The sequence below is a fragment of the Dipodomys merriami genome, unplaced genomic scaffold, assembly GCF_024711535.1.
Source record: "Dipodomys merriami isolate MVZ:Mamm:240054 unplaced genomic scaffold, mDipMer1.0.p SCAF_202, whole genome shotgun sequence".
NCBI lineage: Eukaryota > Metazoa > Chordata > Mammalia > Rodentia > Heteromyidae > Dipodomys > Dipodomys merriami.
The window spans coordinates 943,189-970,548 of NW_027203405.1; the positions used below are offsets into that span (position 1 = coordinate 943,189).

The 27,360-nt window shown below is 61.7% G+C and overlaps 1 protein-coding gene across 6 annotated transcripts; it reads right to left on the reverse strand.

The window, feature by feature from the left end:
* Cep131 (centrosomal protein 131) lies at nt 1-26,207 on the reverse strand. Of its 6 annotated transcripts, none has more exons than XM_070031639.1 (26): nt 26,018-26,207; nt 24,493-24,682; nt 18,399-18,493; nt 12,482-12,587; nt 12,172-12,284; nt 11,566-11,679; nt 11,009-11,155; nt 9,796-9,913; nt 9,254-9,364; nt 8,974-9,130; nt 8,495-8,646; nt 7,921-8,103; nt 7,329-7,505; nt 6,691-6,816; nt 6,403-6,528; nt 5,435-5,551; nt 4,701-4,803; nt 4,080-4,281; nt 3,041-3,148; nt 2,834-2,951; nt 2,638-2,712; nt 1,992-2,134; nt 1,588-1,765; nt 809-972; nt 327-387; nt 1-249 (listed from the first exon to the last, which is right to left on the reverse strand). In XM_070031639.1, the coding sequence occupies exons 2-26, from the start codon at nt 24,667-24,669 to the stop codon at nt 178-180; spliced, it is 3,243 nt and encodes a 1,080-aa protein (XP_069887740.1). In that variant the 5' UTR covers nt 24,670-24,682; nt 26,018-26,207; the 3' UTR covers nt 1-177. The 6 variants fall into 6 exon arrangements, with proteins under 6 accessions (XP_069887740.1, XP_069887739.1, XP_069887741.1 ...); XM_070031638.1 differs by having other exon boundaries at nt 9,254-9,370; XM_070031640.1 differs by having other exon boundaries at nt 1,627-1,765; nt 9,254-9,382.
* Between the last annotated feature and the right edge of the window lie 1,153 nt (nt 26,208-27,360).

A 27,360-nucleotide genomic window follows, 5' to 3' on the forward strand; every position in this document is an offset into this window, starting at 1 on the left:
TAAGAAACAATGACATTTTACTTATTAAAAACAAAACCGAACTGAAGCGCAGCTGCGGGCATGCAGACAGCGGCGTCCTGAGCAGGAGGGAAGCCCCGGCCCCGCCGTGGTGGGAGATGGCCCCGACACCCATCCCCGGGCAGGCGTCCACTTCCGCCCGGTGTCTGTGCCGCAGCGTCACCTGGCATTCAGCGGCCGCCGGTGCCGCTCCAGCAGCTCCTCCAGGTGGTCAGCCCTCTTCACTGCGGCCTGTGGCACACGCCAGGGTCAGGCCTGGGCGGCCCCCGCCGTGGCGGGCTGGGAGCCGGGCACGGGCACACACCCACCTCGTGCTGTCTCCGGAGACTGTTCACCGCCTCCTCCTTCTTGGCCAGGGCGGCCTTCACCCTGTGGCAGCACAGCGGGGATTCGGCTCGGCCCAGCCAGCCCGCGGCCGGCACCACCAACACCATCCCCAGGGGGCCAGAGCCCAGGGCAGTGGCGGAGGCCCATGCGGGGCCATGCTGCAGGGTGGGGCCCTGCCTGCCCGTCTGGGGCACACGCAGGACACAACACAAGGACTCCACCCAGATCTCTTTCCCGAGGGCCACAGAGGCCCACATGGCGGCCTCCTCAGACCCAACTGACTTGGTGCTCCCCGGGCAAGTGCAGAGCCAGCCCTCGGGGACCGGGGAGCCGGCTCAGCCTTGCCAGGAACAAGCCTGGAACCCACACCAGACACCACCCACGGGCCCGCTGTGTCATGGGAAGGAGGGACCCGGCCCCCCTCTCTGCACCCTCCACCCCTCCCCGGTCTCCAGCCACCCACCTCCGGTGCACCTCGTCCAGCTCCAGCTGCTGACGGGCTCGCAGCTCAGCCAGCTCTGCCCTGACCTGCCGCTTCTCCTCCTCCGAGGCCGCCAGCCGGTCAGCAAACTCCTGGCGGACCACCTGGGTGAGGTTGTTGCGCTCACCTGAGAGCTGAGCGTTCACCTGGGCGGCAGAAGGGGCGGTGAGCAGGCCAGCGGGCAGGGCCGCGAGTGGGCCACGGGTGGGCCAGCACCGTGGTGGGCTCTGGGCAGGGGCGGGGCCGGGGGCGGGGCCAGCACCGTGGTGGGCTCTGGGCAGGGGCGGGGCCGGGGGCGGGGCCAGCACCGTGGTGGGCTCTGGGCAGGGGCGGGGCCGGGGCCAGCACCGTGGTGGGCTCTGGGCAGGGGCGGGGCCGGGGGCGGGGCCAGCACCGTGGTGGGCTCTGGGCAGGGGCGGGGCCGGGGGCGGGGCCAGCACCGTGGTGGGCTCTGGGCAGGGGCGGGGCCGGGGGCGGGGCCAGCACCGTGGTGGGCTCTGGGCAGGGGCGGGGCCGGGGGCTGGGCCAGCACCGTGGTGGGCTCTGGGCAGGGGCGGGGCCGGGGGCGGGGCCAGCACCGTGGTGGGCTCTGGGCAGGGGCGGGGCCGGGGGCGGGGCCAGCACCGTGGTGGGCTCTGGGCAGGGGCGGGGCCGGGGGCGGGGCCAGCACCGTGGTGGGCTCTGGGCAGGGGCGGGGCCGGGGGCGGGGCCAGCACCGTGGTGGGCTCTGGGCAGGGGAGGGGCCGGGGGCGGGGCCGTACGGCCTGTGCTTCCGCCAGCTCTTTCTCCTTCTTCCGCACCAGGGCCTGCAGCCGCTCCTTCTCCCCCTCGGCCTCCACCAGCCGCCCTTTCAGCTCCGAGCACCGCTCCTGAAGCTTCCGCTCCGACTTCTCCAGCTCTGAGAGCTCTGTCTCATACTTGTCCCGCACGCGCTTGACTCTGGTGGGCGAGGGCCAGAACGGCCCCTGCGTGGTGAGCTGCGCCCTTGGTGCTGCGGCCCGGCCCCCCCTCCCCTGGGGCTGCGGCCCGGCCCCCCTCCCCTGGGGCTGCGGCCCGGCCCCCCCTCCCCTGGGGCTGCGGCCCGGCCTCCCCTGGCCCCCCCTCCTCTGGGGCTGAACCGCTCCCCCCGCGCGTGCCCGCGATGGCTGGGGGGCGGGGGACTCACCGGCTCTCCGCTGCTCTCTCGCTCTCCTCCTTGGCCAGTGTCATGTCAGCCTCTAGCCGATGGATGACCAGCTCGATCTCCTGGTCTCGGCCCTTCCGTAGCTCCTCCTTCAGCTCTCGTTCCCGGTTCAGCTGCCAAGCTTCCTGTGGGGACACACAGCGTGGGGTGCAAATGGGGAAACAGGACACGGGCAGCCACATGGGCTCCTGGGAGGGAGGGGTCTCTGCCATGAGCCCCAGAGAGACGCACAGATCTGAAGGGACAAAGGGGGTGTGCCCAGCCCCAGCCTTCAGAACCTGGTCTGGGCACAGGGGCATGAGGTGACCTGTGGGCAGGGAGGGCCCCAGCCAGGTCATTAGCATGGCCCTAGATAAGCAGACGGCACTGTCTGGGTCTGGAACTAGCCCGACTGCTTCATCAGCCGAGGACAGGCATCATCAGCCTCTTGCACGTCATTTGAAAATTCCCAAGGGAGACAGCAGCAGCCCAGACGGCGGTCCCTCACAACATCTGCCCCGATCTCCGGCACAGCCCTGTCCCCTCCTCCCCCCAACTCTACCCTTCTCAGAGCCTTGCGGCTCGTGCCTTGAGCCAAAGCAGTCCCCAGGAGGCCCCAGACTTGGAGCCCACCCTCGCACAGCCCTACCTCCTTCTTGGCGCAGCTGGCCACCCACGCTTGTCTCTCTACCTCCAGTTGGTCCTTCAGGGCCTTCAGCTCCATCTGTAGGGGGACAGGGCGTGAGCTGCCCCACCCCACCCCAGGCCCTACCCAAGTGTGGCCAAGGGAGCTGGGGCCGGGCAGAGCAGCGGCCCATTCTGGAGGAAATGTGGATGGGGGGGACCTGGTGCTGCTGCTCCTGCTCCTGCTGGCCCTTCTCAAACTCAGCCTGCAGAGCTCTGGTCAGTGCCGCGCTTCTCTCCTCCAGCTGCTGCCGCAGCTCCTCCACCTCCGTCCGCTGCCTGCGGGCCAGCCGAGGGTCAGTGGGCCCGGGGTGGGCTTGCGGGGCACTGCGTGTGTGTGTGTGGGGGACGGTAACCCCAGGCGGCACCTGGCTGCCTGCTGGCCCAGCCGCTCCCGCTCCTCGGCCACCTCGCTGTACAGCCGGCGCCGCTGCTGCTCCAGGGCTCGCTGCTCCTGCTCCAGGTGCTGCTCAAATCTGGGGACGACGGGGAGAGTCCCAGACGCTCGGCTGTGGCACAGGGCCAGCCATCGCCGCTGCCACCCAGCATTCAGTGCCCCACAGCACTCAGCCCCCAGTGTCGAGGCCGGCCGGCCTCACGCCAGCCGCTGCCTCCCCAGCCTGGGTGCAGGTGCCCAGTGTGCCCAGTGTCTGCACTTGGCCCCACCTTCCAGCATCGCCCCAACACCTGCCGCAGAGACCGCTCCACTCCACTGGGCTAGCCCTGCCCCAACACCTGCCGCAGAGACCGCTCCACTCCACCGGGGCTAGCCCTGTCCCAACACCTGCCGCAGAGACCGCTCCACTCCACCGGGGCTAGCCCTGCACCAACACCTGCCGCAGAGACTGCTCCACTCCACTGGGCTAGCCCTGCCCGAACACCCGCCACAGCGCCCGCTCCACTCCGCACCCACCCTGGGCTAGCCTGGCCCCAACACCTGCCGCAGAAACCGCTCCACTCCACCTGGCTAGCCCTGCACCAACACCTGCTGCAGAGACTGCTCCACTCCACCTGGCTAGCCCGGCCCACCCCTGCGGACAAGGCACTGCCCCAGGGACACTGCCATACAAGGGGGTGTCCAGTGGTCACTGGCCCCTGGCCCCCAGTCCGAGGGATTGAAGGCACAGCCCAGTATCCCCAGAATGGTGCTGGGCTGAGCTCCCCTCCGAGACTGAGGGAAAGAAGGAATGGGCTGTCCCCAGCAGTGTGCGGTTCTCAGTGCTGCTGCTACTTCAAGTCTAGACATCTAAGGATAGCCACAAGCCACAAGGAGGAAGTCCTGGCATGGGCCCAGTGGTGGGACACGCCACAGCCTCATGTGCCCCCCCTGACAGGCCGGGAGGAGGCATCAAAGCAGCCGAGAGCCCCGCCCATCGGCCCGGCCCTCCCCGCCCGGCCGACACCCACCGCTGCTGGGCGCGGGCCCTCTCCTGCTGACCCAGCGCCTCCTTCTCCTGCTCCAAGTGCTCCCGCAGCTCCTCCGCCTGGCGCAGGTGGCGCTGGGCCGCCTGCTCCTCACGCCGCAGCAGCTCGGCCTCGTGCAGGTCCCTCAGCTTCCTCACCTCCTGCTTGTGCTTGGCGATCAGCTTCTGGATCTCGGGTTCCAGGCCTGGGGGGACCGGTGGCGGGGCAGCAGGGGGGTCCGGCCCGAAGCCCAGCCGCGCCTGTGTTCGTGTGGCGATTCCCCCAGTCCCACCCAGACACCCTGCCCCGGTGCCACCCGGTGGGGGCGTCAAGGACCCCGGGGTCAGTGGACCGGAACCACCACCAGCCAAGGCGCTGAGAGGCCCCAGTCCCCCCTCCCAACCCCTGCGCCCAGGAGCAGGCGAGACCGACAGCCCTACCCCCACCTCTGCGGCCCAGAAGCCCCCAGCTGGGGTGGGGTCGGCCGCTGAGGCCCAGAAGCCCCCAGCTGGGGTGGGGTCGGCCGCTGAGGCCGGAGCCTTGCTCAGGAAGGTTTGGGCACAGTGGCCCAGTGCAATGCTCCCGCCCTCTCTCCAAAGCACCCAGGCAGGCAGGAGGCCCCACCTCGCACGGTGATCTCCTTGATCTTTTTGGTTTTTTCATTGATCCACTTCTCCCTGCGCACCTTCTCCGTGGCGCTCATGAGTTCTTTGAGCTTCTTAATCTCCTAGGAGCAAGAGCGCAGGCGTGAGCGAGGAGGCCCCTGCTCCTTGTGTATGCAGCTTTGGCTCCAGAGAGCTTTCAGCCTCCTAGAGGCCAAGGCCACACGGAAGGGTGAGAGTCTAGCTCACTGCCTGAGACCCCCGGGGACCCAGCCTGCAGGGGTCCAGCCCCAAGAGGGGCGCCCAGCCTGACACCAGCAACAGCCCTTGGTTCCCAAGTGGCTGGCAGCCCTCAGCCCCGGGTACTGGGCAGGGGAGGGGAGGGCCTTAAACAGTGCTGGACACCCCCCACCCAGGGTCTGGCCTCCATCTCTGGTCAGAGGCAGGCTCGAGACTGACAGGTCCATGCTGGTGGGATGCATAGAAGGCAGATGAACGGCTGAGCTGCCTTTTCCCCCGCTGTGGGTCCACAGTCCTGCCCCGTTGTAAGGGGCGGGTGACCCCACATGAGGCCCACGATGGCCTGGCTCTCCTGGACACCTGGATGCACCTCGGGAGAGGAGGAGCAGGAGAGGACACCGGGGAGGCCCCGCCTGCGTCTTCGGGCCCTAAGGTGGGCTGAGGACCCCAGTCCTGCCTGGTCCTGGGGTCTCCTGCCTGGCTGCACGGGAAGCCAACGCCCAGCGGGCGCCTCACCAGCTCGTGCTGCTCCTGCATCTGCGCCACGCGCTCCCGGCACCGCTGGTCGCCCTGCCTCAGCTCCGCCACCACCGCCTCACACTTCTCGCTCAGCACCTTCTTGTCTTCGATCAGCTGTGGCAGCAGAGGGAGGGGGGGCTCTGCATGAAAGCCCCCCAAGCCAACACGAGGCCCCCCAGGGCCACCCCATTTGGGCGGGTACCCCAACCCGAGGCCCTCGGGGGTCACACCCTGCCTGGGTCTGTGGCTGGACCTGAGGCCAGCAGGAAGCCTGCGCGCTCATGGGCACAGGCTCCCGCCATGAGTGCGCGTGGGCACAGGGCTCCAGGGGCCATGTGGCCTCAGCCCCTGTGGTGATACCGTCAAGATCCTCCTCGGATGAGAATCACTTGGTCACCCACAGCCACCTGGCCTGCAGGAGTCCACCGCCTGCCAGGGGTAGGGAGAGCCGGCCGCGAGCCCCGTCTGAGGGCCGCAGGCCAGACACCAGGATTGGACTGAACTGGGCTACCAGTAGCCACCAGAAGCCAAACTCCAGGCCAAGTGTTCTCTGTGGACTGGGGTCTGACTAGGGGGCCTGTGAGGCCCAGGCAGTCTAGAAGCTTCCACCATTCTTACTGGGGGAGCCCAGGCTGCCAGCAGGCCAGGAGTGGCTTCCCTCGACACAGATGGCCACAGATAGCTCAGGGAAGGTTCGGAATGGGTTCCCAGGGAGCCACCTGCTGGGCCAGCCAGCGGCAGAACCCAAGGGACCTGCTGGCCAGGCTCTATGCACTGCCACGGTCGGCCTCGCGGGGCCAGCGGTGGCTGGCGGCCCCTGGGCACCACCCTGCAAGCAGCACTGCGTAAAGCGGGACAACACAGTGTGGAAGACCCTGGCGCTGGAAGTCGGCGTGATGCGTGCCACGTATGAAGCCGGACCCTGTTCCCCAATGCCCATGGCCCCCATGGGGCTCAGGGGTCACCTGGTCGATGAAGGACAGGTGTCGCTGGATGGTGGCCTCGTAGTGCTCCTTCTGCTGCCGCAGCTGCCGGCTCAGCTCCTTCTCGGTCTCCTTGACCCTCCGGAGGGTGAGGTCCCGCTGCTGGGCCTGCGAGGGGCACACGCGGGAGGGCGGCACTGGCACTGGGATCTCACCGGAGGCCCAGGGCCAAGACAGCCTTGGGGACAACGCGGCGGCCCAGGCCGCTGGGGCACGGTGCTGGCAGGGCACCCGCCAGGCTGATGGTGATAACGGTGCCATTTCCCTCACCAGCGCTCTCTGCAGCAGCAGCAGGGCCTGCTTCTTCTCCTCCACCTCCAGCTTCAGCCGCATGACGGAGACGCTCCCCTCTGAGGCTAGCTCCGAGCGGCCCCGCCCCGCCTCCTGTGTCCGGCCCTGAGGACACAGGACACGGCGAGCCTCAGGGAGGCAGCCCACGCCCACTGCCTGGCTGGTGGAGGTGGCTGCCCGCCCTCCGGTGACACTCAGCGCATTTGGTCAGACGTGAGGCATGGTGGGTAGTGGGCAGGTCCCCCCAACGGAGACCACTTGTATCGTTCAGTGCTGGAGGAGGACAGTGCCTCTGTTACCAGCACAGACCTCCAAAAACATCGTGTCTGCCTATCTAACAGAACCAAGGCCCGGTCACAGCCGCTCTGTCAGGTAATAGGCAGGACCCAGCTTGGAAGACACCAGGGCTGGCCCACGATGCCAGGATCATCAACCTGGGCAGCTTATGGAGACCCTGAGGCGAGCATCCAGACAGGAGTCTGGGTCGGGACAGGCTGGCCCTGCCCGAGCCCAGAGTAGAGCTGGGGCTTCAGAGACCTGGCAAGAGACCTCTCCCCACTGAGGGCCTGGCACGTGGCACCTCCCTCCGGGGACCAGCAGGGCCTGGCATGTGGCACCTCCCGCTGGGGGGCTGGCCGGTCCTGTGTGGACGCCTCCATCTCCTCCAGGAAGCTCATGATGCTCTGCAGCTTGGCCTCGGAGAGCAGGACCCCATCCTCCAGGGGGGCGGGCGGCGCGCTGAGTTTCCCGAATTTCTCCAGGTTGTCAGCAGTCAGGGAGCTGGCATCTTCCTCCTGCAGGTGTAAGAAGTTGAAGGTAAAGCAGAGGAATTAGATCCAAGACCTTAAAAAACCACTAGAAGATACCAAAGGGACGTTCAAGAACTCTTGAGTTCTGTCAGAAAAAAAAAAAGTAAAAATCAAAGCTCTAAATTATAGGGATAGATGAGGAAGAAGAAAGTAAAACTAACGGCACTGAGAACCTATTCAGTGAAATAAATGCCAATTTCCCCAACCTCAAGAAACAGATTGTCATCAGTTTGCGGTGGGGCGGGCGGGAGAGGGCGGCTAGGGACAGGGCTTCTCCAGGGGCCTCGGGCTCTACTGTCAGGGGGTATGCACCACGGTCACCTCAGGGAGGGCGAGGTCAGTGCCCTCTCTGGCCCTTGCCAGGGTCTTAATTAAAACAAGGAGTGAAGTGCCCAGTTACCTCGTCAATCCAGGAGTATTTGTCCTTGTGGTAGGGCTTGGGGCGGGGCAGCGGCTCAGGCTCCTCCTCCAGCAGCCTCAGTGTGTCCAGCAGCTCATCTAACGTGGCCCTGGGCTTGGCCCTGCTCCTGGAGGGGCCCACAGGCCCTGCGCCCTCAGGGAGCATGTCTGGGGAGTGGACATCCTGAAGCACACAGGCAGAGAAGGAGAGCCACAAAGCTGCTGCTGGCAGAGAGCGGTCTCCACGCACAAGGCCAGCTATGGCAACGCACGGCTCGGCCTTTCTCGATCGCTCACGGCAGCTGCCTGAGCCCGGCCAAGTGCGTGAAAGCATCTTGGGATGCCTGTGGAACTCCTGGTCCAGCCAGCAGTGAGACCAGGCCCTCAGGCTCCCCGTGTCCTGCCTCTGGCCTGAGTGGCCAGGGCACGGAGCCCCACCTTGGCAGGCGTGAAAACCTGGCAGGATACCAGAGCTGTGGCGAGACGCCCCTCCCTCCCCCAGCCCCCATCAGAGGCAGAGCCCTCTGGGACCCCATAGCCAAGGAAGGGACAGGACAAAGGCCTGCCAGACCCACCTCTGGGGCTAACGTGTCCTGGGTGGGATGGGACACTGGTGATGCCCAGGCCTGTGGCTTGTCCTCCGGAGACAGCCGGGGCTCTGGAGACGAGTCAGGGGGGGAGGCGGGCGGGGAGGGGTCTCTGGGGGCTGCTGGGCACACACTGGTACCTACAGGACAAAACAGGGTGTCACCCACCCAGGGCCTTGCCCCGAGTCTGGAAGAGCCCAGGAGGAAGTCGTGGGCATACAGATGGGTACAACTCCGTAGTCCTGGGTGTGAGGTGGGACTGAGGGGCAGCCCCTGGGCTCTGGGCCTCTACTCTGGGTGCCAAGGCCAGGACTGCATGTCAAGGCCTGGGCTCTCTCAAGGCCCCCCCCCCACCGGAACCGGGAAGTCTGCGGAGGGGGAACCCAGGCCCCAGCCCCATGGGTGGAAGCCGCCCCCGGCCATGCTGGACCCTCAGGACCAGGCTGGGTGGGCCGAGAGCTGCTCACCAGCGTTGTTGGCCTTGAGGACCTGGCATGCGCTGGCTGGCATGGGGGGTGGCTCCTGTGCGGGCCACGGCTGCCCCAGCGCCTGGGCCTCCCGGTGGTCCTTGGGCCCTCCACACTCAGCCTCTCCTGACTTTTGGGCTCGCTTCTGCTGCAGTTCCTGCCAGCACAGAAAAGGCTGGGTCCCGGGCCTTGGGAAAGCCAGCTACCCAGGGCCCCGATGTCCTGGGGCATCACAGTCAGACCCAGGGCGGCCCGGGGCTGCCGGGCCCTGCTCAGACACCTGAATGGCTGCGCGCCTGGCCTGGCGCGCCTTCTCCTCCCGCGCCTTCTTCCTCGCCACCTCCTTCTGCCGATGCAGGTCTAGGAAGCTCCTGTTGCCTGGCTGCTGCCGCTGCTCCTGCCAAGAAAGCTGAAGCTATGGGGTCTACAGACCTGTATGACGGACAGCGCCCCTGGACCTAGCCAGGCGTCTTCATGACCCATGGGAGTCCCAGCAGAGCCTGCTGAGCTCCAGCCCCAGGTGGTGGAGGGCGGCACTGCAGGGGAGACATCTCTGCACCAGGGCTGGGAGCCTGCTATTCCTCCTGATGCCTGGGACCTGGCAGGTCCCAAGGGACAGGCAGGGGACGGGGGTGGGGTGGGGGGATGGGGGTGGGGATTGTGGCACAGGTGGGGTGTGTACCTATAGGGAATTCAAGGTCTCATTTCTACTGTCCTAGCAACTCCACCTGGACATGGCCAGGCCCTAGGGACTCTGCCCCCAACCTTGGGGGGGGGGGCTGGGGCAGGGGAAACTGAGGCAGCTCACACCCTCATACTGACCTCTCGTTTAGAGGCCAGCAGGTGCTCAAGGCTTGTGGCTCCTGCTTGGCGACGCTGCACCTGGTGGCGGTACCAGCGCTGGATGGTGACCGCAGCCTGGTTTACCTGGAGGATAAACCTGCCCCAGAGAACAGGGCTCAGGCCCAGGCCGGCTTGGTGCCCTCTGACCCCAGGCGCCTGCAGGAACTTGCACACCAGCATCCAGACAAGCAGAGGGAAGCTGGTGGCAGCAGACAGCCACTCTCCTCAGCCCTTCTGTGTCGGCGCTGCTAACACCCCACACCTCCCATGGGAGGCGCTGCCAGGGAGCATCTGTCTGCTCATATCTGGTGGCCTTCAAAGCACAAACAGCACAGGTGCCCACAGGCTGGCAGCAGTGTGCTGCCTGGGAACCAAGGGCCGCCCCGGGGCCGGCCAGCAGCGCACCATGGCTAGAACAAGCCCAGAAAAGGGGAGACCCCGAGATAAGCAAGTAGGCCAGGGCAAGGGACGGGGTGGACAGAGGGGCCAGGGGCTCCCGGGGGTGCCGAATCTGTGGACACCACTGCACACATTCATAAACAGGTGCGTTTTACTATCAGAATTACACCCAATGAAGCTGAGCAAACAAGAAAACATCAACCCTGGCGGTGTGGCCACCACAAAGTCACCCACAGAGGACCTGCGATGCCCATGCCAACCGGGGCGCCATCGTGCTGCAGTGGGGCCTGTCCTCTCCCAGAGGCCCGTTGCCTGCGCACCACCTGGGCATGGACAGGGGAGGGTCTGGCCTCACAGCGGATGGGCTGGCTGAAACTGGCGGGAAGCGCCCCCCCCCCCCCCCCCCCGCGGCAGCCCCTGTGCCCCGTGGCTCCTCTCAAGGACACAGCCCGGGGGTGTTTTGTTCCTCTCAGCTTTGTATTCTTTCTCTCAATGTGTCTTAATCACCAGTTTCACTAGGTATAACTTCCACACTAAAATTCACCCATTTTAAGCATATAATTAAAGACTTTTTTTAGCAAATTTACAGAGCTCTGTGCACAGACTAGTTCTAGAACGTTCCCATCAGCATCAAAGAGCAGCTCTGCGGTCTGGCTCCCTTTCTGCCTTTTCTCCCTGTGCGTCTCACGTGGGGGGGCACAGTGGGGTCTCTCTGGCTTCACTGAGACACAGTACAGGGAAGCTCCCGCCAGGGGCTGTGGCCCACCCGAGTCTCGTCTCCCACGTCACGCACCTCTCGGCCTCCTCCTCTGTCACCTCCTTCCGCCTGAGCAGCCCGGTGGTGCTGCGGGCCTCCTGGACGCCACCCGAGTTATTCTTCCGGGGCTCTGAGAAGCTGCTGCCCTCACCGGCCTCACTGGCCGCCGCTTTGATGATGTTGCTGACACAGAAGGGGAGGAGCCGCACTCACCACCAGGGACGGCTCTGCCCATGCGCCACATGGGAGGCCCCGGGCCTGTGCGAGCCAGCCCTTCCACCCACTGCGCGGTCACCAGGGCCACTCGTCACGAGGCGCTGATCCTAGGTCAGCTTTCAATTTTTTCAATCTGGTGGTCCTCAGATGCCACACGAGCAGAGTGGAGGACAGGGACTCGGCGGTCTCCTGGCTCCCCGACGCCTTCCATGCCTGGGGGCTCTGGATTGGCTTCTCGGCAGGGCACCGCCCTGGGCTTCAGTCCTGGCCTTGCTGGGTCTGCTTCCTGCCTCCCGCCCAGGCAGAGCCCAGCTGGCACCCAGGGCCAGGTCCCACCCCCAGGTCCTGTGGCCCTTGGGGAGGGTGTGTGGACTCACTTGAGGGAGGGGGCTGTCTGGTTGGAGCTCTTGGGGGGGGGCGGCCTCTCCGAGGGGGCGTAGCGGTTGTGCACCATGGTGGTGACGCAGTTGCCTACGGTCCCCTTGTTGCTTCTGCCAAAAAGACAGGTGAGGACGAGGATGGAGCGCAGCACGGGCCTGGCGCAGAGCCCCTGTCTCTGCACTGTGACGCCAGCCACACGCCCTGTCCCTCACAGCCCGGGGCCAAGCCTGGCTTGAGGCAGGGGCCCTTTCCTGGGCCCGCAGCCCGAGGCTCTCCAGCACCCGGCCTGGCCGGGCCGCCCAGCCGTGCTCTGGGATCTGTCATGTCCTTGGAAGCCAGGCTCCCAGCGTCCAGTGCAGGCCCACCCTTGGGGTGGACTCGGGCATCCGAGGTGGCGCCGTCCCCTCCAGGCACCTGGAGCCTCGAAGCTCAACCTCCACGATTCTTGCTTGGAAAGCATGTGCTACTGTGGGGCCCCACAGCCTGGAGCCCTGGGAAAAGACAGCCACTCCTTCCTGCCTGCCCCGCCCCTGACCTGGCCACGACAGACAGCAACGCAGGCTCTGGTGCTCAGCCTCCCAGCCCCCGCGGGGCTGCTCTACCTGTTGTTGGCAGTGAAGTTGGGTGCCAGGATGCTTTCTTTCCTCCGTGGGCCTGCCGGGGACCTAGAACCTGGGCCGCTGGCTGGCAAGGTGAGGCTCCTGGGCTGGTCATCCTGTGAGTCCCAGACACCCGAGCCCTGATCACTTGCCACTCACCCAACAGCAGGCCCTTGTCAGGCAGCCCCCGCTCCTTCCGGTGCCCCCCTCCCCAACAGCCCCGCCCTGCAGCCCCCTTTCCCATAGCTTCTCCACCAGCAAATGAACATGTAGTGACCACCAGGACTAGGGGCCGCTGCGCACGCCCGCTTACCAGGACATTCCACGTGGCCCCCTGCTCGCCACACGCCTTGCTGCCCACCCTCCTCTCACCAGTGCTGCCCTCAAAGAGTGCCAGGAAGTCGGTGGGCTCTGCTGACCTGTCCAAGGGAGGGCGACAAAGTCAAGTGAAGGGAAAGCGAGCCATGTTTTAAAGGGGAGGTGGTGACCCCAACAAGTGATTCTCATCCCAGCCCAGTTTAAAACATTATTTCTAGCCAGGCACCAGTAGCTCACCCCTGTCATCCTAGCTACTCAGGAGGCTGAGATCTGAGGATCAAGGTTCAAAGCCAGCCCGGGCAGGTCTCCAATGAACCACCAGAAAACTGGAAGTGATGCTGTGGCTCAAGTGATAGAGCACTCGCCTTGAGCTGAAGAGGTGAGGGACAGCGCCCAGGCCCAGAGTTCAAGCCCCATGACCAAAATCAACAACAACAACAAACATTTCTTAGCTCTGACAAATGAACCGGGCAGGGCTTGGTGGAGGGTTCACCCTTGTGGACAGAGCCACAGGGCCTGCAGCTCAGAGGGACCGAGCAAGCACTGCTGGTGACGGGCCACCCTGGGTGTCCCAATGTCAACCTGCTCAGAGGCGAGACCACGTGCCAGGCGGCACGGCAGGAAGCCCAGCCATGTGGTAGCATGTTACTGGCTATGAACACGAGGAACACCACACGCCACACCACGGGAGCTCACAAGTGGGATGTACTGTCCAAGGACAGGCATGGAAGCCTCAGCACAGAGGCTACAACCCGAAGGCCACATGCACGCAATCCCAGCTTCCCAAACTTCAATCCCAGCTTCAGCAAACGCAAAACAGGCAAACCCATAGCGGCTGGGGAGGAGACGGGTGACTGCCAACAAATACAGGGAGATGAGAGGCTTCTAATTTTATTTTTCTTTACTTATTCTTGCCAGTCCAGGGGGCTTGAACTCCCTTAAGTCCTTTTGCTCAAGGCTAGCACTCTACCACTTGAGCCTCATCACCACTTCTGGCTTTTTCTATGATGAACTGGAGATAAAGGGTCTCATGGACTTTCCTGTCCAGGCTGGCTTTGAACTGTGATCCTCAGGTCTCAGTCTCCTGAGCAGCTAGGACTGCAGGTATGAGCCCCCGCACCCTGGTGAGGTTTCTGATTTTGATTGTGGTGACAGTTACACAGCTGTGGGTGTACTGAGGATCACAGCTGTGGGTGTACTGAGGATCACAGCTGTGGGTGTACCCAGTATGACTGGGCTGTGGGTGTACTGAGGATCACAGCTGTGGGTGTACTGAGGATGACTGAGCTGTGGGTGCACTGAGGATCACAGCTGTGGGTGTACTGAGGATCACAGCTGTGGGTGTACTGAGGATCACAGCTGTGGGTGTACTGAGTATGACTGGGCTGTGGGTGTACTGAGGATCACAGCTGTGGGTGTACTGAGGATCACTGAGCTGTGGGTGTACTGAGGATCACAGCTGTGGGTGTACTGAGGATCACAGCTGTGGGTATACTGAGGATGACTGAGCTGTGGGTGTACTGAGGATCACTGAGCTGTGGGTGTACTGAGGATGACTGAGCTGTGGGTGTACTGAGGATCACTGAGCTATGGGTGTACTGAGGATGACTGAGCTGTGGGTGTACTGAGGATCACTGAGCTGTGGGTGTACTGAGGATCACAGCTGTGGGTGTACTGAGGATGACTGGGCTGTGGGTGTACTGAGGATGACTGAGCTGTGGGTGTACTGAGGATCACAGCTGTGGGTATACTGAGGATGACTGGGCTGTGGGTGTACTGAGGATGACTGGGCTGTGGGTGTACTGAGGATGACTGAGCTGTGGGTGTACTGAGGATCACAGCTGTGGGTGTACTGAGGATCACAGCTGTGGGTGTACTGAGGATCACTGAGCTATGGGTGTACTGAGGATCACTGAGTTGTGGGTGTACTGAGGATCACAGCTGTGGATATACTGAGGATGACTGGGCTGTGGGTGTACTGAGGATCACAGCTGTGGGTGTACTGAGGATCACAGCTGTGGGTATACTGAGGATGACTGAGCTGTGGGTATACTGAGGATCACTGAGCTATGGGTGTACTGAGGATGACTGAGCTGTGGGTATACTGAGGATGACTGAGCTGTGGGTGTACTGAGGATCACTGAGCTATGGGTGTACTGAGGATGACTGAGCTGTGGGTGTACTGAGGATCACTGAGCTATGGGTGTACTGAGGATGACTGAGCTGTGGGTGTACTGAGGATGACTGAGCTGTGGGTGTACTGAGGATCACTGAGCTATGGGTGTACTGAGGATGACTGAGCTGTGGGTGTACTGAGGATGACTGAGCTGTGGGTGTACTGAGGATGACTGAGCTGTGGGTGTACTGAGGATCACAGCTGTGGGTGTACTGAGGATGACTGAGCTGTGGGTATACTGAGGATCACTGAGCTGTGGGTGTACTGAGGATGACTGAGCTGTGGGTGTACTGAGGATGACTGAGCTGTGGGTATACTGAGGATGACTGAGCTGTGGGTGTACTGAGGATCAGTGAGCTGTGGGTGTACTGAGGATGACTGAGCTGTGGGTGTACTGAGGATGACTGAGCTGTGGGTGTACTGAGGATGACTGAGCTGTGGGTATACTGAGGATGACTGAGCTGTGGGTGTACTGAGGATGACTGAGCTGTGGGTGTACTGAGGATGACTGAGCTGTGGGTGTACTGAGGATCACAGCTGTGGGTATACTGAGGATGACTGGGCTGTGGGTGTACTGAGGATGACTGGGCTGTGGGTGTACTGAGGATGACTGAGCTGTGGGTGTACTGAGGATCACAGCTGTGGGTGTACTGAGGATGACTGGGCTGTGGGTGTACTGAGGATCACTGAGCTATGGGTGTACTGAGGATCACTGAGTTGTGGGTGTACTGAGGATCACAGCTGTGGATATACTGAGGATGACTGGGCTGTGGGTGTACTGAGGATCACAGCTGTGGGTGTACTGAGGATCACAGCTGTGGGTATACTGAGGATGACTGAGCTGTGGGTATACTGAGGATCACTGAGCTATGGGTGTACTGAGGATGACTGAGCTGTGGGTGTACTGAGGATGACTGAGCTGTGGGTGTACTGAGGATCACTGAGCTATGGGTGTACTGAGGATGACTGAGCTGTGGGTGTACTGAGGATCACTGAGCTATGGGTGTACTGAGGATGACTGAGCTGTGGGTGTACTGAGGATGACTGAGCTGTGGGTGTACTGAGGATCACTGAGCTATGGGTGTACTGAGGATGACTGAGCTGTGGGTGTACTGAGGATGACTGAGCTGTGGGTGTACTGAGGATCACAGCTGTGGGTGTACTGAGGATCACAGCTGTGGGTGTACTGAGGATGACTGGGCTGTGGGTGTACTGAGGATCACAGCTGTGGGTGTACTGAGGATCACAGCTGTGGGTATACTGAGGATGACTGAGCTGTGGGTATACTGAGGATCACTGAGCTGTGGGTGTACTGAGGATGACTGAGCTGTGGGTGTACTGAGGATGACTGAGCTGTGGGTATACTGAGGATGACTGAGCTGTGGGTGTACTGAGGATCAGTGAGCTGTGGGTGTACTGAGGATGACTGAGCTGTGGGTGTACTGAGGATGACTGAGCTGTGGGTGTACTGAGGATGACTGAGCTGTGGGTATACTGAGGATGACTGAGCTGTGGGTGTACTGAGGATGACTGAGCTGTGGGTGTACTGATGCTCATTGGGCTTTGGTGGACTGAGGCTCACTGTGATGTGGGTGTACTGAGGATCACAGCTGTGAGTGTACTGAAGATCACTGAGCTGTGGGTGTACTGAGGTTCATTGGGCTTTGGTGTACTGAGGATCACTGAGCTGTGAGTGTACTGAGGATGACTGAGCTGTGGGTGTACTGAGGCTCATTGGGCTTTGGTGTATTGAGGCTCACTGTGCTGTGGGTGTACTGAGGATCACTGAGCTGTGGGTGGACTGAGGATCACTGAGCTATGGGTGTACTGAGGATCACTGAGCTGTGAGTGTACTGAGGATGACTGAGCTGTGGGTGTACTGAGGATCAGTGAGCTGTGGGTGGACTGAGGATCAGTGAGCTGTGGGTGGACTGAGGATCAGTGAGCTGTGGGTGGACTGAGGATCAGTCTGAGGATGACTGAGCTGTGGGTCTACTGAGGATCACTGAACTAGGCTTGAAGTGAGGATCAGAGGTGGAGTGCTTGTCCAGCATGCAGTAGGCCTTGGGTTCGATAAATTTTAAATCAATTTTATTTTTTATTTTATTTTTTATTTTTTTGTCGGTCGTGGGGCTTGAACTCTGGACCTGGGCGCTGTCCCTCAGCTCTTCAGCTCAAGGCGAGCGCTCTACCACTTGAGCTACAGCGCCACTTCCGGTTTTCTGGTGGTTTATTGGAGATAGGAGTCTCACAGTCTCTCCTGCCCGGGCTGGCTTTGAACCGGGATCCTCAGATCTCAGCCTCCTGAGTAGCTAGGATTACAGGCGTGAGCCACCAGCGCCCGGCTTAAATCAATTTTAAACTGTACTTTTTAACTATCTCTATAAAGCAATTATACCAAAATACAAACAAGAGGCTTAGAATGTGGCTTAGTGGTAGAGTGCTTACCTAGCTTGCATGAATCCTTGGGTTTGATTCCCCAGTGCCACATAAATAGAAAAAAGCTGGTAGTGGCTGTGTGGCTCAAGTGGTAGAGTACTACCTTGAGCAAAAAGACCCAAGCACAGCACCCAGGCCCTGAGTTCAAGGCCCAGGACTGGCAAAAAAAAAAAAAAAAAAAAAAAAAGCAAACAAGACACAACTGGCATCCCTTTTCAGATAAAATGCTTGGGGCTAGGCTCAGATCACAATCCTCCTATGCCTTCCACTGAGATTACAGATCCTTGCCAACATGTCTGGCTCATCTGCCAAGATGGGGGTCTCACTCGCTTTTTGCCCAGGCTTATCGCAAACCGTCATCTTCCTGACCTATGCCTCCCGAGTGGCCACAGCACACGGCAATACCTTCCATCATTTCCTGGTGCCAGGGTTCGAGCAGTTCTCAGATGCCGTACGAGCACAGAGTGGAGGACAGGGACTCGGCGGTCTCCTGGCTCCCCGGACGCCTTCCATGCCTGGGGGCTCTGGATGTGGCTTCCTCCGCAGGGCACCACCCTGGCTTGAGTCCTGCCCTTGCTGACCCTCACACTTGGAGGCAGGTGTTCTATCCCTTGAGCCACGCCACGAGTTCCTTAGTTAACTTTGTGGTGGGGTTTCACTTCAGGCCTGGGCTGTGGTCCTGTTTCCTAGTGCTACTGGGCTGACAGGCACGTTGTCACTGCACCCAGCCACAGCAGTCCCCTGTGGCTATGATAACAGATCCACGCCATCAATCACAGCAGTCCCGTGACTATGAAAACTGACCCATGTACCAGACACAGCGTGGCCCTGTAGCTATCATGGATCCACACCACCAGCCCAGTGCTTCCTGTGGCACTCACACACATAGCACTAGGGCCCCAGGAAGCTCCCTCCTCCTGTTGGTGAGGACGGACAGACCCCCAGGGAGCACTCTGAACTGCCACGATGTTGACACCTCTCCAACACTGGGTTAATACTGAAAGTAGGTGGAAAGGCTGAAGACGAGTGGGCCTCTAGCAGCCCTGCCTACTCCACCCACCCACCTGGGATCCCAGAGGAGGTGGGCAAGCTGTGGGGAGCTGTGGCCAGGGCTCAGGCTTCAGCATATGACAGGACAGACAGCTGTTCCTGGCTGTCCCACCCCTCCCTGCACAAGAGGGCAGAGTGCCACACAAGGACAGGGCAGCATGACGGTCCCCAGGCCTCACTGCTCAGCGAGGCCACTGCTCTTAGAGCTGGAAGGGCTGAAGGAGGGGGGAGAGGAGCAGAGGGTCACCTGGGAGAGCCAGTCCATGGCTGATTGACCTGCGTGGTGCTGTTGGATCTGCGAAGATTGTTGATGGCCCGAGAAGCTCCAGGCCCAGAGGCCTCCTACAGAAATCAAGGAAAACACCCATCAGTGCCAGAACTCAGACACTGGTCAGCTTGCTAGGGACTGGCCGAGTCTTAGGAAGGCAGCTGGGGTCAGGGCTCAGACCTGAGAGCCTTGTCATCGTCCTGCACAAAATGGGGAGTCCCTTGCCCCTGCACTGAGGGGAGGCTAGGGAGGCAGCATGCGACCGGCTAGGAAGCATTGGTCACTGCTACGTTGTCACGTGACAAGGGAGGACAGACAGCAACCGAATCATCCTGGCTCCTGCCTTGGACATAAGGATACTGTGTGGCCCTGGCGGGGGGGGGGGGGGGGGGATGGGGACAGGGGACTAGGGACAGACATGGCTGCCACCACCACTCTGCATCCCAGGTGTCACTGTGGCCCCGCCTCTCACAGCATCCAGAGAACAAAGGTGAGATGAGGCAGCTAGAGATGCAATGAGATGCACTGAGGCTGGGCATGGAGACGCCCATCTCTAATCCCGGCCTGGGAGACAGTAGCAGTATTGAGTTCCAGGCCCACCTGGGCTAATAGAGGCCCGGGCATGAGTGTTCCCAATACTTCCATGGGGAGACGGAGCTGCAGGGGACGGGGAGAGCCTGTCCCTGGAAGCAGGAGGGGCTGTGTGGCGAGGAAGGAAGGCAGCGCCGAGGAGCGTCAGCCAGCAGCAGGCCGGGGAGTGGTGGGCCCACATTAGACAACTCTCCAAACTTTTCCTTCGCCTCTAAACATTTCCCCACACATTTTGGGGAAAGGGCTCAGAATTCTGCAGAAAACAGCCTGGAACCTCCTGTCAGGAGCCTGTGCTGCCCATGCCCACCCAGAGAGGCCTTCAGACTCCCTGGTTTCTTTCTTTTGGGTCCGGTCGTGGGGCCTGAACTCTGGGCCTGGGCGCTGTCCCTCAGCTCTTCAGCTCAAGGCTAGCGCTCTACCACTTGAGCGCCACTTCCAGCTTTTTTCTTTTTGCTTATGTGGTGCTGAGGAATCGAACCCAGGGCCTCATGCATGCAAGGCAAGCGTTCTACCACTGAGCCACCTTCCCAATCCGGTTTCTTTTCTTTTGGTTGGTCATGGGGCTTGATCTCTTGGCCTGGGTGCTGTCTCTCAGCTCTTCAGCTCAAGGCGAGCGCTCTACCACTTGAGCCACAGCACCACTTGCAGTTTTTTTTTTAATCTTTTTTTTAAATTTAATTTAATTTGTGAACATACTGTACAGAGGGGTTACAATTACATGGGCAGGATAATGCGTACATTTCTTACCAAGCATTGCACCCTCCTCCTTTGGTTTACCCTTCACATCCCTTCCCAGCCTCCCCCCTCCCCCCCAATCCCAATCCTTCTCTTTCCACCCCCTCCCCCCCTCCCACCGACGTTGTAAAGCTTGTTTTGGACATGACAACTTGTACTTCACCACTTGCAGTTTTATGGTGGCTTATTGGAGATAAGAGTCTCACGGACTTTTCTGTCCTGGCTGGGTTTGAATTGCAATCCTCAAATCTCAGCCTCCTGAGTAGCTAGGATGACAGGCATGAGCCACTGGCACCTGGCAAGACTCCTTGGTTTCTTAAAAAACAAACAAAGGGCTGGGAAGGTGGCTCAGTGGTAGAGCGCTTGCCTTGCATGCATGAGGCCCTGGGTTTGATTCCTCAGCACCACATAACAGAAAAAGCTGGAAGTGGCACTGTGGCTCAAGTGGTAGAGTGCTCGCCTTGAGCTGAAGAGCTGAGGGACGGCACCCAGGCCCCACAACCCACAAAACCAACCAACCAACAAAATCTTAAAAAAAAAAAAAAAAAAAAAAAGAGACCCTCAAAGCAAGGGCAAAAACAAAGGCTGGACACGCATGGGATCCCATTCTAGGCAGCCGGTCCTGGAACCGCTCTCTGCAGCAGAACCAGGGCCTCAAAGTCACACGAGCAGGTGTGCAGCCCACCCACGAGGACAGGCAGGCTGGGCTGGCCAGCTGGCCGAGAGGCTGAGACCACCTAGTGCTCAATGCCAACAGTCTCCCTGGCTGGAGATGGTGGGCGGTGAGTCCTATGAACCCCAGATTGGACGGAGAGTGGGGAGCCCAAGGCCAGCATCCCGCCGTGGATTGGGCCTGGAGTGGGGGGACAGAGTGTGGACACTGTGCAGGGACTTCGAGGGAAGTCGATCAAGGGTGGGAGCTGGGGACCGTGGGCCCCACTGTCTTTATTCCTGTGTCACGGGCCCCACCCCTGAGACAGATGTGCTGAGAAGAGTGTGGGAAGGGGGACTGGGGACCCCCCAGGCAGGAGAAGCAGCAGGCACTCATGGGAAGGAATGCCTGCCAGACACAGGGCGCTTCTTCCTGGGGGTAAGCTAACAGCATGACTTACGGCAACGGCAAGCGTGTGGCCGTGCCATGCCCGGGCCACATGGACACCCACTGTGCCGTGTGCAAGCCTGGCTGAGGCTCTGGCCAGACTGGCAATGCTCTCCATGCACCATCACCCCGGGGCTGGAAAAGCAGAGCCGTCTCGTCGGCGCCACTCCCTGCCGTAGAGTGGGACCCTCCCCGCCCACCCCCCCTCAGTCCTGGAGCTCCAGGCTGCCACTGGCTGCAGATCTGAGGGTGGCCGTGGCCATGTTCTGAGAACGAACCTGTGTGCTTCAAGCCAGGAGGCACTGGGGGGGGGGGGGGTCTACAGCTGAAAGCCGCGGCCTAGCGTCAAAATGGAAAGGGAGCACGGGGCAGCAGGAGGCAGGGTCACAGACCAGCCTGGGAAGCAGGTGAGACCCCAGCACGGGGCAGGGTCACAGACCAGCCTGGGAAGCAGGTGAGACCCCAGCACGAGGCAGGATCACAGCCTGGGAAGCAGGTGAGACCCCAGCACGAGGCAGGATCACAGCCTGGGAAGCAGGTGAGACCCCAGCACGAGGCAGGATCACAGCCTGGGAAGCAGGTGAGACCCCAGCACGGGGCAGGGTCACAGCCTGGGAAGCAGGTGAGACCCCAGCACGAGGCAGGATCACAGCCTGGGAAGCCTGGCTTAAGACCAGCCTGGGAAGCAGGTGAGACCTCCCCCCCCCCTTCACCTCAAAAGAGGATGACGGGGGTGGGAAGAAAGAAGCCAAGCACAGGCGACTCCTGCCTGTAATCCTAGCTTCTCAGGAGGCTGAGAGCTGAGCATAGAAGCCAGCTCAGACAGGAAAGCCCCATGAGATGCTTATCTCCTATTAACTCCTCCCAAAAGTTAGAAGTAGAGCTGTGGCTCAACTGGTAGAGTGTTAGCCTTGAGTTTAGGGACAGTGCTCGGGCCCTGAGTTCAAGCCTCAGGACCAGCACATCTTTCCTACACACCGAGGGCGGAGGTTGGAAACCCTGCTGGCCTGTGAGGTCCGGCCTGGCCCCTCACCGCGGACAGCCCTGTGGAGCTATCCCTCAGCACGTGATATGTCACGGCTATGACCAGGCGTGTGTGCATGGGCAGACATGGCACGAGGACACAGACGGCGGCACTGCCCAACCTATGGTCCATCCGCACAGGACTGCTACCCGGCAGCTGAGAGGCCGCAGCAGCATGCCCCAAACAGGGCAGGACGTGACCCACAGGGGAAGGTCTGCACACACCCAGAACGTCAGGAGGGACGGGACACTGAGCAGCAGAGCTGCCGCCGCCGCCGGGGGCGGGAGGGGGCGCGCACCGGGGGAGGTAGGAGGGAGGCCTGCTATCCAGTGGCCATCTGCCTGACCTACTTATAGCAATGTTCACAGGGTTATTGAAATGCCACAACAAGATGGCAGCCGGCTGCCACGTGGAGTGCATGGCGGCGTGGGTGGTGGGCTGTGGAGTGTGCCAGGTGGAAAGGAAGTGGTCAGAAGGTCAACAAAGTCTGGGGCCATGAACACCCAGCTTTTCTGTGCACAGGGCAGAGTGCCATCAGTGAGGACAGCGTGGGGACGCAGCTGGCTCGCGCCGGATACACTTGTGGTGGCATCTGCTCCACTCATGAGCTGCGCTCTTGGGATTTAAAGACCTTGCTCCTTCACGGGGAAGGGAAATGGAGCGAGAAATTCAGCGACGAGGAGACCAGGAAGGCGCCGAGCCCAGGCAGGGAAGCAGGACCCTTGAGGGCTGGCACTGATGCCATATCCCATAAACCAGAAAACCAGCGGTAAGTGCAGCTCAGGGCCCAGACCGGGAGCCTCAGGACAAAGGGCTGGAGATGAGGGGCAGAGTGGAACACCAGGACGCTGGCGAGGGAGAAGACCCCACATGCACCAGGAGAGAGCGAGCCAGCAGCCCAGGGCCAGCAAATCTCCACAGATCAAGCGGTGGCAAGGACAGGAGAATGGAACTGCTCAGAGTAACTTCAGGCCAGGGAGCAGGGCTTTGTTTTATGAATTGTGGGGTTTGAACTCAAGGCCTAGGCTCTGTTCCTGAGCTTTTTGTTCAAGGCTGGCACTCTGCCACTTCGAGCCACAGCACCCACTTCCAGTTTTCCAGTAGTTAGAGAAAAAGGGTCTCACTGAGATTCCTGCCCAGCTGGCTTTGAACTGCCATGCTCAGATCTCAGTCTTCTGAGTAGCCACCAGTGTCTTGCTCACTTTTTATTTTTATGCTGGTCCTGGGGCTTGAAATCAGGGCCTAAGCTTCTATGCTCAAGGCCAGTGCTCTTCCACTTAAGCCACAGCTCTACCTCTGGCTATTCTGGTTTTGGAGCTAACAATCTCACAAGCTTTCCTGCTCAGGTTGGCTTTGAACTACAATCCTCAGATCTCAGCCTCCTGAGTAGCTAGGATTATGGGTGTGAGCCACATGCCAGGCATCTGCCAGGTGTGCCACACAGGTGAGGCCATCTTAAAGGGAACTTCTGGAACATTCTGATTAGAAGAGATCCTGTCGACTTCCCCAGGCAGTCCTGGGAGAGGGCAGCAGCACCGTCGAGGAAATGTGGTCAATGCTTCTTGGCTTTGAGCGCACATTCAGTGACAGAGCACTGGGCAGCAGGAGGGCAGGGGAGACGGCCAGCCAGTGAACCGTCTTCTCCACCCACCAGCAAGGCCAGCAACCGTCTGTGCCAGGGCATCAGCACCCGGGCCTACCCCTCCCTCCTAGAGCTTCAGGAGCAGAGAAAGGGATCCAGGGATCCAGGCCAGGGAGAGTGGTCAGTGACTCAAGAGCAAGGCTGGGTTATGGAGGGGGCGTGGTAAGGGCCGTTGGCCTAAGTTGGTCATCCCGCTGCTAGGGCAGTGGCCATGGCAGAGCTGGTGACTGGTCCCATGCTTGAGGAACCTATCTGGACCAAGGGTCCCCTACTGGATGCCATTCCTGCTGAGGAAGTCAGCTCCGATTCTGTGGCTACTCCGTGAAGACGCAGGAGTGGATTTCCAGGGAGAAGGGAGGGAGCCGTGGCCTCGACCCTCTGGGAAGGACGCAGTTGGCCTCCTCCCAGGTGGGAAGCTAGGTCAGCTGTGGCAGCCAAGCCAATCCTCCCGGTCTGGATATGCAGGCCAGACTCAAGCACCTGCTCCCCCAGTCTCGCCTGGAGACTGCCTCCGAGCACAGATGACACGGGTGTGTGTGCGTGTGTGCACATTAGTCCATGCTGGCCTCTAACCTCGGCCACTGACCTGTGAGTGACACCCCCCAGCCCGCTTCACCTGCCCTGCAAAGGTGTGCAGAGGAGAAGCAACTCGGTCCAGCTCCAAAGCTCCCACCCACACCCACCGCGCCCACCGGTCAGCCTCCACCTTTCTCTGAGGCCACACTGCTCATCTCCCTCCTGAGGCCAATTAATTTCTCGAGGATCCAAACGAGTCCAAAGGGCAGTGGAGCAGAAGCGACAGGGCTGGGTGCTGGACGGATGCGAACCTGCCCCAGGCCGCACAACTGGCCTGACCACCTTGTAAGCTCCAGGCACACGAGGCCCAGAGCCTTCCTGCCCCAGGATGACAAGTGCTCAGGTATGGAGCTGCATGCGGGCTCAGGGGCCACCCAGTGACAACTTTCTGGTGCCCCCCACTCACCAGCGCCCTCCTCCTGGGCTCGCTGCCCGTGGCCACGGAGATGGACCGGACGATGGGCTTGGCGGTGGAGGCGCTGCCGGGGCGCTGGGACATGGGGGGAGGGAGGCCGGTCAGACTAAGCTCCACACAGGCCGAGTTGCTGTCAGGGGTCCTGCTGACAGTCCTCGAGCCTTTCATGGTGAACGAAGTCCTGAAGGGGGTGAGAGGCGGGAAGACACCGTGAAACCATGGCACCCACCGTGCGGCAGAGCCGAGTCAGCCGACACCCATCCAGCACCCCCAGGAGCCCTTCTCCCAGGGGAGGAGGCCCTGGCCGTCCGAAGCCAGCAGAAGGACCGCAGAGGCAGTGGACACAGGCCAGACCCCTAGAGGTTGGCCTGAGGAAGCAGGCAACTACATGAAGCAGCCTGTCGTGACCCACCTGTCACACCACAATTCCTCCCAGGGTTTGTGCAAGGCAGGTACGACCAGGAGGCCAGAAGGATTCACTCTCAGGATGCCTGGACTTAGCTGGCCATGGCCATTGAACCCCCAGGATGTGACAACTTCTCTCTTGCTCCTAGGGGTCCCCCATTCCTCCTTGTGTGGCCACCCTCAGACTCTTCTGCTCTGTCATCTCTTCTGCCCCTGAGTCTGAGGCTCCACCTGCCTCTGTGGGGGGGAGGGGGGGCTGGGGAGAATAGCTTCCAGAATCCTGCACACCACAAGCCTGGTCCAGCCATCAAATGCTCAGCCCCGTCCCCTGCCCTGCTCCATCCATCTCTACTCTGGGGACTTCCTGGGGAGGGCCGGGCCCATGGATGGTATTCAGGGTGATTGCTGAGCAAGTGAAAACACCAGAAATGTTAAAAGTGACTATGAAGTTGGGTGGCTTGGGCCTGTACTCCTAGCTACCTGGAGGCTGAGTTCTGAGGATCCCAGTTTGAAGTCAGCCTGGGAAGGAAAGTCCATTGAGACTTATCTCCAATTAACTGCAAAAAGCCAGAAGTGGAGCTGTGGCTCAAAGTAGTAAGGCACCGGCCTTGAGAGAAAAAGCCAAAGGCCAGCACCCAGGTCCCGAGCTCAAGCCTCAGTACACGCATCAAGAAAAAAAAAAGTGACTTCGTCCAGGGACCAAAGCCACACCGGTCACTGCCCAAGGCCGGGGGCCCGCTGGCCTGGGAGGGCGGACTTGAACCCCGCCTCTCACCAGCCAGCTCTCCCCGCAGCACGTGCAGCAGCCAGGCCCTGGGCTGGTAAACACGGCCTCTCCATGGAAACCTCTGGGCCAGCTGCGGGAGGCCGGGAGGCCGACCTCACCCGGAGGGGTGGCGAGTCCGGCCCACCCCAGGCTTCGGGCAGGGTCCCGACCCGGCTGCACCCCCCCTGGCCTGCAGGGCCGGGCGCCCCGTCCACGCGACGCCCTGGGCCTGGCGGGCCCCTCGCCCCCGCGGGGCCGCTCCACGCCGGGGCCTCCCCTCGCCTCCTCCGCGCCCCCTCGGGCCCCCTCGACCCCGGGACGCCCCCCGACCCCGCGGCTCCTCACCTGCGCGGGCCAGGCCCGGGGCGCGGCGCCGGCGGACGCAGCCTCCGGCGAGCGGTGCAGAACCCGCCGGGCCCCGGGCGCTCCGAGGCACCCGCCCGCCGCCCGCGTCGCCTGGGACGGGGGTCGACAAAGAAGCGCGGGCGCGCTGGGCGGGCGTCGGCGGCTAGCAACCAGCCGAGCAGCGCCTCCCCTGTCCGTCACGCCGGCCCGCCGGCCCAGCGCGCCCTCCCGGATTGGCCCGCTGGCCGCCCGCCAGGGCCAGCGCCGGCGCTCATTGGGCCTCAGGGCTGTCCTTCAGGAAGCCCAGGCGTGGGTGGGGCAGCGGGAAGATGGGGTCGCGAGCGTGGCGGCCTGTCTGATTGGGCGTAGCACGGACGGGGCGGTGCTTCCAGGGCGCCGCGGGCGGGCGGAGTCTCGCGCGTGGGCGGGGCCTCGCGTGCGGCCCGCAGGCCGAAGCGCTGTCCGCTGTGGGGCCCTGGGGCCGCCCGCCGCTCCCCGCGGTGGACCACGTGGCGGACGCCTTCCCGTTCCCTGCTTTTAAACCGAGGTTTTCTGTCTTTTCCCCCTGGTTCTGGGAATCGAAGCCAGGACCCAGGACGTTGCACTTTATAGAAGCAGGCATGCCCCGAGAGGGTGTCCGCTTGCAGCCGGGCGTCCAGCGCCCGGCCCGATCCTCCAGCGCCCGGCCGCCGGGCCTTTCCCTCCGCTCACCGCCCCGATCCTCCAGCACCCGGCTGTGCCTCTCCCTCAATTCACCGCCCCGATCCTCCAGCGCTCACGCCTTCTCCAACGAAATCACATTCAGGTAATAACAGGGCCTGGCGCTGTGGCTCACGCCTGTCATCCCAGCTACTCAGGAGGACCAGGGTTCAAAGCCAATCCCAGGCAGGAAAGGCCATGAGACTCTGATAATGAACCACCAGAAAACTGGAAGTGGCGCTGTGACTCAAATGGTAGAGCGCTTGCCTTGAGCTGAAGAGCTGAGGGACAGCGCCCAGGCCCAGAGTTCAAGCCCATGACCCACAATTGCCATGCCCCCACCATGCAAACACACAAACCCTTGTTATCCCCCCTCTTAATTACACAAAAAGATTTGAGAGCCTGGAGTGGTGGTGCAGGAGGGGCCTGAGTTCAAAGTCAGCCTGAGCTACGAGGCGAGTTCCGGGCCGTCCTGACCTACATAGAGAGACCGTCTCACACGTACACATTGTGTGCATCAGAAGGGGCCTGAGTTCAAAGTCAGCCTGAGCTCCGAGGCGAGTTCCGGGCCGTCCTGAGCTACACAGAGGAGACCGTCCCACACGTACACACTGTGTGTGCATCTATGCATATCACAAGCTCAC